The sequence below is a fragment of the Asparagus officinalis genome, chromosome 6 (genome assembly GCF_001876935.1).
Source record: "Asparagus officinalis chromosome 6, Aspof.V1, whole genome shotgun sequence".
Taxonomy (NCBI): domain Eukaryota; kingdom Viridiplantae; phylum Streptophyta; class Magnoliopsida; order Asparagales; family Asparagaceae; genus Asparagus; species Asparagus officinalis.
This window is the reverse complement of record NC_033799.1, coordinates 36,059,072-36,075,231: the sequence shown is the minus strand read 5'-3', so window position 1 is coordinate 36,075,231 and position 16,160 is coordinate 36,059,072. Positions and strand designations below refer to the sequence as shown.

At 34.5% G+C, this 16,160-nt stretch overlaps 1 protein-coding gene across 2 annotated transcripts; it reads right to left on the bottom strand.

Annotated features, from left to right (window-relative positions):
* LOC109845027 lies at positions 6,611-13,212 on the bottom strand. Of its 2 annotated transcripts, XM_020414217.1 has the most exons (3): positions 12,900-13,212; positions 11,574-11,926; positions 6,611-6,677 (listed from the first exon to the last, which is right to left on the bottom strand). In XM_020414217.1, exons 1-3 carry the CDS (start codon positions 13,028-13,030, stop codon positions 6,673-6,675), a joined length of 489 nt encoding a protein of 162 aa, XP_020269806.1. In that variant the 5' UTR covers positions 13,031-13,212; the 3' UTR covers positions 6,611-6,672. The 2 variants fall into 2 exon arrangements, with proteins under 2 accessions (XP_020269806.1, XP_020269805.1); XM_020414216.1 differs by lacking the exon at positions 6,611-6,677 and having other exon boundaries at positions 11,514-11,926.

Here is a 16,160-nt window from a genome sequence, read left to right as displayed (position 1 = left end):
AGCTCATGGGCCAAAAGAATGTTACTGGACATTAATCTTCCCTTGACGAATGCACTTTGTGATTCATTTATTAAACTTCCCAAAACCTTCTGAATACGACTAGCTATGATTTTTGTTATAACTTTATAGACTAAGTTACAACAAGACATAGGTCGAAAATCAGAAGCACTCTTGGGGTTTAAAATTTTTGGAATGAGAGTAATAGTAGTAGAGTTGAATGTACCTAGGAGTTTCCCAGAATTGAAGAACTCCTCAACAGCAAAGCATAGATCTTCACCAATAATTTTCCAAGCTGACTTAAAGAAAGTTGCATTGAAGCCATCAGGGCCTGGAGCTTTACCCACAGGCATGGAGAATACTGTCAGTTTAATTTCCTCCCTAGAAACTGGCATACTCAGATTTGTTTTTTGATCTGAAGTGAGAGTGGGACCATTGGCCAATACTGTAGGATCAGGTTGAGCTGCAGAAGATGATGTCCCCAAGAGTTTCTTGTAGTAATCAATAAACTCATCAATTATTTCTGTCATTTTAGTAATTCTCTCCCCATTTTCTTTGTAAAGAGACAGAACTCTGTTATGATGCCTTTTATTTTTCATAATAGAATGGAAAATTTGAGAACATTTGTCACCATGAAGACTCCAGTTAATGTTAGCTTTTTGTCTAAAGAAAGAAGTCTCACAGTTGAGTAATCTGACATATTTGGATAAACATTCTCTCTCTTTTGATATTAATCTGGAATTGAAAGGTTCATCATTCAGTTTGCTCTGAGTATCAGCAAGTTCATCTTTAGCTCTTATAACTTGCTCGGATATGTTCATGAAATGCTTTTTATTCAGGGTCTTCAAGGCAGGCTTATTTGAGCTTTTGATGAAACTTGTACATATTATAGCCTCTAAAAGATTGATCCCAGATCATTTTCACTGTTTGAATGAAGTCAGGATGTTTAATCCACATATCAAAAAATTTAAAGGGCCTCTTTCCTTGAAAATCTTCATCCCCAATAGCTAGGAGAGCAGGGGAATGATTAGAACAGCTTGGTAGAAGAAATTCAACTTGGCTTGAGGTGTAGTTATTTATCCAATCATCATTGACCAGAACTCTATCCAATCTAGACCATCTTCTGGTGTCAGCATCCTGTTTATTATACCATGTGAAGAAACAACCTGTTGATCTGAGATGTTTAAGTTGACTAGAGAAAACCAAATTCTGAAAATCATAGATATCTGAATCTGAAATTTGAGCTCCTCCTATCTTCTCTTCACTGCCTAGGATAGCATTGAAATCACCTGCTACTAACCAGGGCCCATTCACATGGGTTTTGAAAGATAGAATATCTTCCCATAAAATTCTCCTATCTTCCATTTGATTAAAAGCATAAATGACTGTAATATAACATGATAATCTGCCATCTTTTGATTCAACAAAGAAGTTTACAAACTGCTCAGAGGAATTCAAATATTGAACGGAAAGAATATCATTATTCCAGAGAATCCAAATTCTAGCATTGTTTACTTGATGCACATTAGAAATACCCATCCAATCTTTAGTTACTTTTTTAGAAATTAACTGTAACTTATTGCCAGGCACCTTTATTTCTAATAAGGCAATGAGAGAAAGCTTATATTGGTTGATAAAATGCTTCACTATCATATGTTTAGAGGATTTGTTAAATCCTCTAATATTCCAAAATGCTAATTGCATTAAAAAGATAAGCCACCCCTTTCAAAGGGGTCTAGACTATGCAATTGATGATCCAAAGGGGAGAAAAGAGATGCTTGGAAAAATGATGTACATACTGCATCTTTAGCATTGAGATTGGCTCTTCTTAGAGTTTTCCCTCTGTTGGCACTAGAAAAATCAGTCGAGTTAACAGTTGGAGAAGAGAAAACCAACTCAGATCCAGTTTGGCTAATGTGCACTGTTTGTGCATGTTTTCTAGAAACCTGCACACTTCCAGAGACCTGTTTTCCAGAAGCCTGCACATTTCCATAGACCTGAACTTTGTCAACTGGGTTGGTAGATTTTCCCAAACCCCTTTAATTCTGATCTTGATGTACTAGTTCAGAAACCCTAGCCACTTTGTCTCCAGATATTCTGCCTGCAGCATCTCCAGAGGCAGTCATTTTTTTGTGCACAAGTATCAGACTTTTTGTTAACAGCTACCCACTCTTTTCTTATTTTTTGCCTCTTACAGTAATCAATTGTATGACCAATAATTTTGCAAGAAGTGCACCATCTGGGCTTAAGCTCAAACACCGCTTTTTGTGTGAAGCATTTATCATTAGACTCTTTTATAGTGAGCAGATCAGGCAAGGGTTCTTTAAGTGGTAAATTCACCTCCACTAACACTCTGGCATAGGTCAATCTTTCCCTTTTTGCTATACATTTATCTGTGGTTATCGGTGTTTGCGTCGAAAATTGATGTATTCATTGCGGTATTCATTACAACTTTAGTCGTTACAATGAAAACCAAAAAGATTGTCTTTTTATAAGACTTTTACACAATGAAAATAAAAAGTTACAACTCTCGTCAAAACAAACGCAGAGGACGTTTATCACCCGCTGCTTTGCGTGGGATCTTTGCCTGTGCCGGGGTTTATCCGTGGACCGCCTTAGATCTGGATCCGGTTGATGGAAAATTTGGCAGAGTTTCGTCTTCGCCGAGGAAGTATTTGATTTGAAGCGCTGAGATCGACCAAGCGAAATCAGGGCTCTTCTCGAGATTAAGACCAAGCCTAATCTCAAGGGACGGACGAGAACGGGCGTCGGATCTCTCGAACTCTCCTTCTTTATGCCGAAGAACTCGCCAATATCTGTCAACCCACGCTGAAATTCGTGCTCCTTTGACTCCACAATCCGGCAGCACCTCCTCGTCTTGATAATCAATCGCCCCCCAGAAATAAGGCCCTAGGCTTGTATTTATAGGGCTTCAGAAGCGGTTATTTGGATGAGAACAAGTAATTTGGCCTTATCTTTAGTTAATAGCAGCCTAACCACGTTTGTAGATGATATCAAGTCAGTTGGGAACCTCTGGAACTGAAAAATCCCGAGAAAACCGTCAAAAAACCGAACATGGGTTGAAGTAGCGAGCGCGGGTCGGACTTGGCCGACCCGCGCCACCGCGGGTCGGCCATGACCGACCCGCGCGGGCGCGGGTCGGCTTGGTCCGACCCGCGCCGCCGCGGGTCGGACTTGGCCGACCCGCGCGGGCGCGGGTCGACGCGGTCCGACCCGCGCGGACGCGGTGTTTCGAATTTTTGCTGAGCTCTGGTGTTTTCTGGTCTTTCCGGGACTTGTATTTTCTGCCGTTTTGCGTAATTGATTGTCTTGTTGACTTGTACGCTTCGTTGCGGAATTGACCGTCGAACGCGTGTTGATCGACATGCACGAATTGATCGTCACGCGCGTGTTGATCGACGCTCATGAACTGATTGACGCGCGCATGTTGATTGACGCATGCGAGCTGATTGGCGCGCACGAGCTGACTGTCGAGCGTGTAGGTCACTTGATTCGCCGTTTTGCTTCAGGCGCTTGTCGGCGTCAGATAATCCTCTTAGACTCGGATAACGATGTTCGTCGTCTTCTCTCTGTCTCAAGCTGTGTACGGACACCTATAGGCATTTTTTGACGCCTATAATCGGATTACCAATTAGACTTGTAATCTTACTTATTCCTATAGGGGTCCATAAATTCAGCTTCAAATTTGGGAATTACACCCACATATGATAGCAGACATCCTGCAATTTCTCCACATCAATATCCACACTCCATGGCTTTAAAGCCAATGGCCTAGAACCATAAAACCAAGGACTGCAAGGACTTCATTCATAAGATATTCAGAGGGAAAATCAAATAGTAAAACACCCTGTTTGATCATGAGAACTTGTGGAATAGAGATTTTATTCCAGATTTTGTTCACATATGCTTCCATAGATTTAAATCCCACATTTAGCCCTTTAACATGTCCTACCAAAGCATGTTTCCATAAATTTTCTCCCTCCTTCCATCCCTCATTGAAAACTCAACAACATTCGGTTGGGAGGATGGAACATAATTGAGATTTAGACCATTGTTAATCTTTTTGTTATCTGAAAATAAACTTGCAAAGGATTTCACATTATCAGAATTTCTAGATTCATTTTTTTTATGTCCATCTTCATTAATCTTGATTTCTTAAACTGAGATTTCACCCTCGCTCTTTTCCACCTCCAGAGTTTCCTCAACCAAGATTGGATTTACATTCTCAATGCTATCAATCTTGGATTGATCCACTTCAGAATTTTTAGAAATCATCTCATTACGAGGGAAATTTCCAGATAATTCATATTCAAGAACTTCTTCTACTTCATCCGACCAGAGGTTAGAGATTAAGGATTTACCTAGCTGTCGAGGAATCAAAACACCGCCAGATTGAAGCTGAGGCAACTGAGGATCTGATAGCGGATTTGATCTGGTGAGGATTCCTCCATCAATACTTTCTTCTTTGCTCCCTTCGGTCCCGTATTTTCCTTCACCATTGAGCTCAAAGAAGCTCCAGAATCATCGATATCATTCGATAGAGAAGAAGGGTAAATGAACATAGAATCCCTTAGCTTTGAGACTCTCTTGCTTGCACTCTTCTTCTTCTTCCTCATTCAATCAAGGCGGGGGCGCACACTAGCAAACAGATCGCCACAGATCGCCTGCTGTCGTACACCGAGCAGACCGTCAAAAAAAATTAACTTTTTTCTATCAGTAGAGTTATCAGAATATAATTATTCAGAGTCATTACGGGAGCAAGAGTTGTTTGTGTATAGACTTGAGGAGGACAGTGCAACATTAGGTGAAGCTTGCAAGCAGGTACGACTGAGTGACATATGTACATAGAGTTGGAGATGGTGGCATTTGACTTGAAGACGATGAGCTCTCATATTCGGTCCAAGTCAAGTGAGGAGATGGAGGCATCTAGATCGTAGTGTGGAGTAGGTGAGGTGCACTAATATAGTTGGAAACGAGTGATGCGGATGGAGTACAAGGACAACAAGTTGGGGAAGGCTACTGTCAAGTTCAGTTCAGGTGGAGAAGCATGGTTGATTAATTTGCTTCTAATGTCAGAGGTGGTAAAGTTCTCTTGGTGTACACAAGAGAGGTGGAGGCGCCACGGTGAAGCAGAAGATATCGAAGGTCACAGGACGTCGCAGTTAGAGTGCAAGTGCTTCGATTTGAAGTGTGAAAGAAGTAGAAGACTCTAGTAGGAGAGGCAAAGTTTCAAGACGACGGTGATATATCTTCAAGGGAGTTAGGAATCAAATCCAATATGGAGATTATTAGGATTGTGTCTTTGATTACTTCATGAGAATTTGATAGGGTTAGAGATCTATTATGATTAGGAGATTGGGTCTCATCATGATTAGGAGTTTGGATCCTATTCTAATTAGGAAGTTCGGCTAGAGATAGAGTTTTGGTTTCCCTATATATATTCTGCTTTTGTTGGAGGAAAAAAACAAAATGAGAGGAGAGAGAGCCAATATTCTTGTAATTTAAAGTTAGCAGAGGGCGTAGCCTGATTCAAGAATATTATGCGAGAGACGAGGGTTTCATAGTCTTTGTCCGTGCAAAAGATTACATCATTGAGAGAGGGTTTCGCAATCTTTGTCCGTTCAAAAGATTGTAAGAAGAGGGTTTTGAAGATAATATGAGAAATGATTATGTATGTGAGGTTGAGAGATTGAGAGACGAGAGTTGACTGATTTCTCTTGTAGTTCTTCCTGATACATAGTGGATTTCTCGTATTGTTGCCCGTGGACGTAGGTCGAAGTTGGTCGACTGAATCACGTAAATCTGGGTGTTCTTTCTTCTTGATTATGGTTATTTTCTATTTTATTGATTGCGGGTTGGCTTCCGAGTTGTGCGGATCGCAGTAGGCGGGGAGACTACAATCCCCAACAGCTCATTGTTCAAGAAATGGTAATTTGGATATCTTTTTATAGTTTGATGTACCTTCTTTCGGATTTTAAGATTGCTCTTTTGGATTATTCCTAAGGTCAAGCAAAGCACGGGCCTCGGGTCAAGTTTGTTTGTGAGAGTTGAGTTTGGAGTAAGGGTTTGACAACCTCCTCTCAACCACGCCCAACAAAAAAAAAACATTTTTTCTTATGAGGCATTACAGCCATAACATTAATAATATTTTTAGGTCTGGCTGGATACCTGCGATGGACTTCCAGTTAGAAAAAAATGTCTGCTGAACATTCTGGAAAATATACCATGCTTTACCATTTAAATTATGAATAAATTGTGCAGGTAATAATAGAGTATATTGTGTGATAAGTTCATCAATTGGAATGGTCCGGTAATTGAGGGGTGAACTGGCAACTAACTAGAACTGGGGTAAACTAGCAAATATGTAGATTTGTAGTAAGTTTGGAAATATGGCTGATTTGGAGGGTATCTATGTAAAAACCCTAAAACAAAACGATTACCCATGGAGAAGACGGGAGACCATCCACTCAACCGACCGCAAAAATCTATAGTTTTATGACAAAGTTGAGACTGCTCCAAAATCTGTAGTCTTATAATAAAGTTGCGTTGTAACACAGTAAATTTCTCACATGCTATCCCATCAATTAAGGGGGATGAATAAGAAAAATTGGGCATACAATAATCCAATAATGGCTAGAATCCGTCGTCTTTGCTTTAACCTGCACGCTAAAATAATTCATTAGGTTCCGCCAGAATGATCCCCGAGATTGAGGACTCCCTTACTCCCTCCAATGTCCAAGTTTAAAGCTCTCCGAAAATAGTAAAGAGTAAAAAAATACAATAGAAACCCTAGCGAAAGTTAGGATGGGAAAGTTAACACTGTTTACTTTTTAGGGGTTTTAAATTAAAATTACATTTTCTTTTACCCAAATTAATATTTACCACATTTAAAGTTATTTTTCACGTAAACCACCTTAGTTGCTAACATGTTTACAATTTCACACCTAGTTCAGTTTTCAACCAAAAAAATACACGAAATGACCATTTTACCCTCCATATTTTCTTCTTTTTTATCTCCTTCCTCACAAATCCTAACCCTAACCCTCCACATTTTACCCTCCACATTTGAGGGAACTGACTATCATGGGTTAGATTTAGAGTTATGATTTGCAAAAGAGGAGGATGGAGGAGTCTAGGGTTAGGGTTACGGTTAGGGTTAGGAGGGAAGAAGATAGGGTTAAAATGAGAATATCTGATTTTACGTGGGTTAACACTAAAAAATTGTGACATTACAAGCATATTGTAAGTAAAAGTGATTTACATTAAAAAAATCTTAAATATGATAAGTATCAATTTGGGTAAAAATAAATTTGGTTTTGATGTAAAAAAATCATATTTTATGTATTAAAAGTTATTCAGTTGTGATCAGAGAGAGAGAGAGAGAGAGAGAGAGAGAGAGAGAGAGAGAGAGAGAGAGAGAGAGAGAGAGAGAGAGAAGGACATTTGTGACTACTAGTTTTTATACACGTGCAATGCACGTGATTTAATACCATGATTAAGTATTTTTGGCAGTTTGTGCTGATTTTTTCCTTTAAACTCTTACATCCCAATTATTGTTTTATGTTTGTTTAAATGAGATACACCTAATTTAAATTTTCATATTGATATTTGAATTGACAAAAAACAAATATAATTTAAAAATAATTTAAATTTTTATATTATTTTTGACCGATATGAAACTAAGATTTATTTGAGAAAGTATAGCATTGCAAAGTGAAAAATATTAAAATAATGTTATACAATGAAGGTGAATATTTAAAACCAATATGGCAAAATGATTGATTTAAAGTATGTTTAAACGATGCAAAAGGGAATATGAAGTTTATTCCTAATCATTGATAGAGTTCATAAAAAAATATAAATTAAAGATTAATGCTAACTCTAGTATACTTTTATATGATAAAAACATCCACATAAGAATATAAAAGTACTGAAAAAATTCATGAAACTCCCTTCTAAAGATTCCTAATTTCACTCAAAATAATTAAACTATTCTATAAAATATTCAGAAAATATTATTTTTTATTTCTTCTATTTTATTTTATATTGAGTTAAGATCAATCATTCTTCAGGTTTATCATTTATCATTTTTCGGGCAATTCTAGAGTATTGTCTTCATTATCTACATCAATTGTGACATCAGGCCAATTTTATATTTTTTATGCTATTATCTTTCCTGGGCTCGTTAATTTTTTATCATCTCATTTAACTTTATAAAGAAGTCAAATGTACTTATGATGTTCAACACAAACTGCTCAAAATAAAGACTTTGATTTTTTTTTCTATTTTAATGAGAATAAATATTAATTTTATATATATAAAATTCTTTGTGTTCCTAATTTATTACTTAAATAAATTAGAAGCTATCTCTTTTTTTTCCTCTAAAATGAATTCTTCTGATGTGCATCCAATAAGAATTTCTGTTATTTCAATAATATTATCTTTGCTCTATCCCTGTCATTTTCCATAAATATCTAAACTAAATACATGCATTATTCATTACCAATTTCTCTTAGATTATAATATTAATATTTAATTTGAAGAACACGGTATGGAATTTATGAATACTTACTAATTTTTCTTATGTCTTCCATGGAGATTTTTTTCTTTGATTAGGATAAAGTTATTAAATTGTTTTTTAATATAACTCATTCAGTGCTTCATTAATAGATATATCTTATGTTAATGCCAATTCAAGTGGTTCATTAACGTTTTTTGATTTTTAGATTTATTTCCATCACTTTTCCATTTGCAATGAAAATAACTCAATTATTTTAAAGTTATCCCTAAATATTCTAATAGTGTCTCCATATGTAATTCCTTGTATTCTTTTACCCTATAAATATTATTAACGTCAAAGATTAAAGTTTCTAAATTAATATCAATTAATGCTAAGGTATAATATTATAGTGTTTTATTATTTCTATGAATTTAAACATCTATCAATTAATGTTACAAATGTATTTTGGCTACCCCAACTTATTACTAAAATTATATAAAATTAATTTAATTTATATAGTACCGATAATTTTTAATTTATAATAAATTTAAAAATTTTATCCATTAACCGGATGTTTTTAATCAATTCTTATTATTTTTGTTTACCAGTATCAACTGTGTGTGTGTGAAAAATACCAAACAATTACACTTTTCTTTGCCAAGTTTTAAAATTTTAGCCAATTTTTGTGGTTTTAAACTTTGAGGATGTGATTTGTAAATTTTGAAAGAGTTTTTAAAAAAAATTACTTTTAAGTTTGGTAGTTGTAAATTATATATCTCATGTGTTGGTGGTAATTTTTTAAATGTTATTATATTTCTTATAACTCTAAAATTTTGAGGGTGTCTTTTATAATTATTAAAACTATAGATTAATTTTAAAAAATATTAAATTTTAGCGATCTACCAATCGACGAATTTGATGTACGCTAGTTAAAATTTTTAAAAATTTAGAGATTTTTTACAATTTTTAAATTTTGAAGGAGTTTTTTTTACAAATTTTGAGGTTAATTTCGACAAATTTTAATTTTTCAGGTGTCTAAGGGTAATATCTTGAATTCATCTTATGTTATTTACAAATTTTAGAATTTTAGGGTGGCTTTTTATAATTTGAACTTTTGAAGATGTTTCTATAATTTTTGAGATATTGATGGTGTTAATCAAAAAATTTAAATTTAAATGTTAAAAATTTTAGGTGTATCATGGTAATCTCTTGAATTCACCTGTGTTGTTTGTAAGTTTTAAAATTTTAAAAATTTAATGTGCTTGTCTGTAATTTAAACTTTTGAGGGTGTTTCTTTAATTTTTGAGACATTGAGGTGTTAACTGTAAATTTTAAATTCTTTGCAAACTGATGTTAATTTTTTAATTTCATGTTTTTTATTTTAAGTTTTGAGACATTAGGATAATTTTTTTAATTTTGAACTTTTCAGGGTTTTTTCTGCAATTTTAAATTTTTTTATGGGTTTTTTGCAATACTTCATGTATTATAATATGTTATCTACTTGTAATTTCTTTATCTTAACAAACTAATGTCATTTTTATGTTTTATATATTTTATTAATATTATTATTTTTTAATTGTTAAGCTAAACATGGTTCACATAGGATTAGGATAAGATATGATTAGATTAGGATAGATTAAGATATAAATAAAATATTCAAAATAGTGAAGGGTAATATTGACTATTGAAAATTAGATTAGGATAGATTAAGATATAAATAAAATATTCAAAATAGTGAAGGGTAATATTGACTATTGAAAATTAGAATTTGATTATAGATAAGGTAGTTCAAACTTGAAAATTAGAATTTGATTATAGATAAGGTAGTTCAAACTATAAAGGGGTATATTTGTCTAAAAAAGAGTGCTTTTAAAGGGAGTATGATTAAATTGATCGGAATAATGTGGTTTAAACTTGGACCATCAAGCTAGTTAGCACCGTTCAAAATAATTGTATTTACGTGCTAGTTAGCAGTTTTTATTTGCTTCCTAAGGTCGAAAATGCAAATTTCACATATATAATCACCGACAAAAGTTTATTTTACACATAAGCCACCTTAGTTGCTAACATGTTTACAATTTCACACCTAGTTCAATTTTCAACCAAAAAAATACACGAAATGACCATTTTACCCTCCATATTTTCTTCTTTTTTATTTCCCTACTCACAAATCCTAACCCTAACCCTCCACATTTTACCCTCCACATTTGAGGGAGTTGACTATCATGGATTAGATTTAGAGTTATGATTTGCAGAAGAGGAGGATGGAGGAGTCTAGGGTTAGGGTTAGGAGGGAAGAAGATAGGGTTAAAATGGGAATATCTGAGTTTACGTGGGTTAACACTAAAAAATTGTGACATTACAAGCATATTGTAAGTAAATGTGATTTACATTAAAAAAATCTTAAATATGATAAGTATCAATTTGGGTAAAAATAAATTTGGTTTTGATGTAAAAAAATCATATTTTATGTATTAAAAGTTATTCATTTGTGATCCGAGAGAGAGAGAAGGACATTTGTGACTATTAAATTGATCGGAATAATGTGGTTTAAACTTGGACCATCAATTAGCACCGTTCAAAATAATTGTATTTATGTGCTAGTTAGCCGTTTTTATTTGCTTCCTAAGGTCGAAAATGCAAATTTCACATATATCACCGACAATGTCATTATTTTTTTGCCCTCAATTTAGAGTTCAATTTAGTCCTTTTCTCAATCAACCTGATAGCAATTTAGTCCAGTTTTTCCCTCAATATATTGCTATGTGATTCCCGCGTGACATCTCAACGTAAGGGAAGAAATAATACGAACTGGAGTTCAAGAGGTGTAGGTGATAAATATAAAATATTTAGTGCTCAGAAATGCCCTCACATAGTGTATGGTGTGTATCTACAACTAATTCTATATGTGAATCGAATTGCCTTAGGTTAGTATCAACTCTCACCCTTCATAGAACGCCCATTATCAGTTATTCAAAAATCCATGTAGATTAATTAGATAGTATCAGTAACAAGGAACAAAAGAGAAGCCACTTCAAACAAGTCAACTATATACCTTTTGTTTGCTTTTTCCTTGGATGTCGTCGAAGAGTTCTCAACAGTGACTTGGCTGGTTTCTTCTGTCTTGAAATATTTTGATTTGTCCTTCTAGAAGAAGTAGATTGTCCTCTTGAGATAGAAACTTGTATCCTTTTGAGTAGTGCAATGATCTCATCCTGATTAGAGGATCTTTGTGTGCCATTCTCCGATATAGAAAGATCCTTTAGTTTTCTAGTTTTCTCAGTTTTATTCAAAGAAATGTCCCTTTGAGGGTGATCTCTTCTATTTCCTTCTGATCTTATGTTTGAGCAGGAAGGCTGGTGTATGCCTATTACAGCCACATCTGCAATCTCTGCCAATTTCAATGAGCTGCATCAAAAAGATGATACCTGAGTCGATAAATAGGACCATTTTAAAATATTAGTTCCACAGCATACTGAAACACTGGAGTAAACTTTATATCAGAACCTAATGCCAGAAATCTACCATCTCATTTCCTTGCTCGCTCAAAGACGGTAATAGATCGATACTTTGCAGGGTTAAAGGCAGACTCCGAGCCCATGTTAACTAGTGCACGGTCAAAAAGATGATATCTGAGCCGATAAATAAGCCCACTTTCAAGCAATTGCCTTCCAGCAAGTTTTCTGGTAGCTCTTTATGACTAGATTATTGTCTCATGCTTCACGAGTTTTGTCTAGAGTCTAGATAGGCATGGAAAACTTAAGTTAAGATTCAGTTGATACCAGAAAGAAACTTTAGTTTTCCCGCTAGTTAATGTTTTTAGCTTTTATCTTTCCAGGGTTTTCCAGTGCACCAGTGTTTTGAATAATGCATCAATGTGTCTACTAATGTAACGTGCAATTTGAGCCCACATGGGAGATAGTAAATGAAGATGAATGTGGGATGGTTATAAACTTCCAACTGCAAGCCAAAGTCGATATCGAAGTTATGGAGCAAAGGGATGAGAGACTAAGCTCTGAGGCCAAATTTCAATGAAGCTAATTAACAGGGTAATGCAAGTAACAAGGCGATAGATATACAATACGATTCATATACGGTTAATTCCCCAACTAATTCCTCTTACTCATCTTCATCAATTGTTCTTACCTTGTTGAAGCTATGCCTGCGAGGAAATCGTTACCGAGCCATCTCTCACTATCAAAACATTATCATTTCTATGTAAAGTTCATATTTGCAGCAAGTTTTCAAACTTGCAACAGTTACAAACAGAAATTGAAGAGAATGAATTATTCAGATACATTTACTAGCCAAAATAATCAACGTAAATGGGCCAAAAATGAAGGTTATTCTCATTATTAAGGGATTAGGGAGGATAAAGTACACCTCTGCCGAAAATTTCTGATCTTGGCAACGCTGGCAAGGTGCTCGACGAAATGCCGCAAAGAACGCTGATGCCGGAGAAAATAAACGCGTGCATTTTTGACTGCAAATTCCGGATGGGTTCATCCACATTTTAAACTAGGGGTTTCCACGTGCATATCACGTGAGCTGAAATGCTCACCAAGTATTTTATGTTGCTCTCTGGACCACCTCATCTTCTTCGATTCACCACAGTTAATGCCTTTGATGGCGACAACCCGTTCCTCTTCCAAAGACATTGAAACCGGCACAAGTCGATTCCAGCTTCATCACTAACCAAGTGAGGGAGGGTGTGCGTTGGAAGGACTAAGTTTTTGTAGTTTATAAGTTATGCAAGCTTCTAGAAGCTTTTTAGATAACTAGGTGCATTGCACGGGCAATGCGCGTGGTATAAATTTTTAGATTTAGCTAAAATTGAAAATTTAGTTTAGCATTTCACTCTAATTTATTCATTAAATCTTTTTAAACTAATTTGGAGTTTATAAAGATGTTTAAACAAACACATGATAGCTAGTGAAGACCCAAAAAGAGCACCACTTTTTTTTTACAAATCTTATATCACTATTAAAAGGATGATTATATACTAAGACTTAATTATATTTTGACATGTAATATTGATTCATAAATTTGCCTTCAAGAATTTTTAGATTTTCATTTTTCAATGTATTAGAAGAATATAAATCAAAATAGTATATTACACTTATTTCTAAATGAATATTTTCTCGTAAATGGGGTATCAAATTATTAGTGTTAGTATGTAGAAAGACCATTTAACTCGGTTCCAAACCTTTTCAGTGGAAATATAAATAAAAGTGTAATTTTACAATTGATAATTTTATTCATCTTTATAATGACAAGAAAGGAATTGATGCACGCATGCTCTGCACAATTTTATACAATATGGCTAAAAGCAAGAATAAAAATACCAGTTTTAAACACAACTCTGCATTATAATGTGCTTCTCGAGTTACATCTCCTTCATATTCTAGTGCAATGTCTTCAACAACATCACCTAGCATTTCAAGGGACCGGCAAAACCCAAAGATGGATAGTCATCTTGTAAAACCCCGAAAATTTGAATACTTTATGATAAATATTAATAAATATGTTATACATTTATAAATAATATATTATGATGTTTGAGTATGCTAGGAATTGATTTGAGATCAATTCAATGTATATATGTATATATGTGAGTACAAATACACAAATCATGCACAAAGGCCAAGAGTGAGAATCTGGGAATTTTGACCAGTTGAGAGTTTCTATATTTTTTACACCGATTCATTAAGAATATGGAAAAGTGTATAATACCAAAGTTGTAGGTATCTTCAAGAGCTTTCCAAAAAATCTTAGATCACCTTATTCCGAGGTCGTATGAGAAAGTTATAGCCAAAATACCGAAGGGGTATTTTTCTAGTCAGACTAGGTTTCCTGGTTCGGGTCTAACAGGTTTGTTTCGGGTTTGTCTCTATAAATACCTATATTTTTTACGAAAATTCCTTTCTTTTATCATATCTAAGAACCCTAACAGCCACCAAACACCCATAAACCCTATTTTGAATTCTTGGAGAGGATTGGAGGCTTTCAAGTTGGGTTTTTGTTGATTTTTTTTTGGCTTTTGGAGTGGAGTTCTCCTTCGACGTTGCTTCTAACAAGTTTTTCCTCCAACCCCAGGCGAGTATCATCTCTACTAATCCCCCTCCCAGTTTTTAAAATATTTTTGAAGAGTTTTTAATGAGTTTTATAGAGCCTAATCAATTATTTTGTGTATAAAAATTGGATCTTTTGTATATATGTATGAAGACTAGGTCTTTTCATGTTAAAGAGATTAAGCACGAATTTATAGAAGTGTTTTAAGATCTGAAAATAATTTAAAATATCGTTTATCTGAATTTAGATGTCTTATGCTTCGTTTTAAAGTTTTGTGCATGATTGAAGGTTTACATATGATTTCTTGTGCAAATAATCATGCTTGTTATGTTCTGCTGAAAATCTGCTGCACATATACTATTGAGCTAGAAATTTGAAATAACAAATGAAATCCAAATTGAACCAAACTAATGCCAATTGAAAGATATGTGAATCTAGTTTTCAAAACAGAAAACCATACCTAAAGATAGTTTTCCTAGAGAAAGATATACTCATTTTACTGATGATATATCCTGCAGAAAATCTGCTGCACATATAAAATGTTTGACTGGAAATTTGAAATATCATATGAACTCCAAACTGAGCCAAATTAGTGTCAAATGATATCTATGTGAGTCTAGTTTCCAAAACGAAAAACTATTCTTAAAAAGAGTTTGTCCAGAGAAAGATATTCTCATTTTACTAATGCTATGTTCTGCAGAAAACTGCAGATGTGCTGATTTGAGTCGACTCATCGGAGTTTTTCCTATTTCGTTTGTATTTCTGCTTGATCAACTACTATGCTTATACTTTCATACAGTGTTCATATATGATCGAGGGTTCTATTGAACTTTTGTTGAACATGAGTAGTTGCCTTGTTTATCGAGTATTAAATTGTAGTATTCATGTTTTCATCTACACATATGAGATGACTTTTCTGACACAAGCTTAGATCTGTACCGTGAGGCATGCACAAGAGTAGAATATGTATACCTTTACTTCTAGTATTCCATGGTTTATATATACAGTCCTCGTGTTGGACTATAATCCATTGAAGTCCTCGTGTTGGACTATAATCCATTGAAGTCCTCGTGTTGGACTATAATCCATTGAAGTCCTCGTGTTGGACTATAATCCACTAAAGTCCTCGTGTTGGACTATAATCCATTTCAGTCATCGTGTTGGACATTTACATATTTGACCACGTCTTGGACATTTGTTAAGCTATGAGTATGACACTTATCTAAATCAGGACATGACATGATTACATGAGATTTGGACATGATAGCTACCTAGGCTGTACATGACACTTATGTAATTTTGACCTTTGACACTTATTCGGTTATGACATGACACGGTATTTAAGTTTTGAGATGGGTTGTATTTCTCTTTATTATTATTCCTGTATTAGATTTTGGGTTTGGTGTTTAGGGATTTACAATTTGAGATACAAGGTATATACATGAGGGTTTCCTTGTTTGGATTATTTCGCTCGACGTACCTATGCTCGTGTTGTAAATCTCTAAATACTAAAATCCTCTTTTGTTAGGATCTATGATTTTAGAATATTATGTATTCACTGTATTTTCAT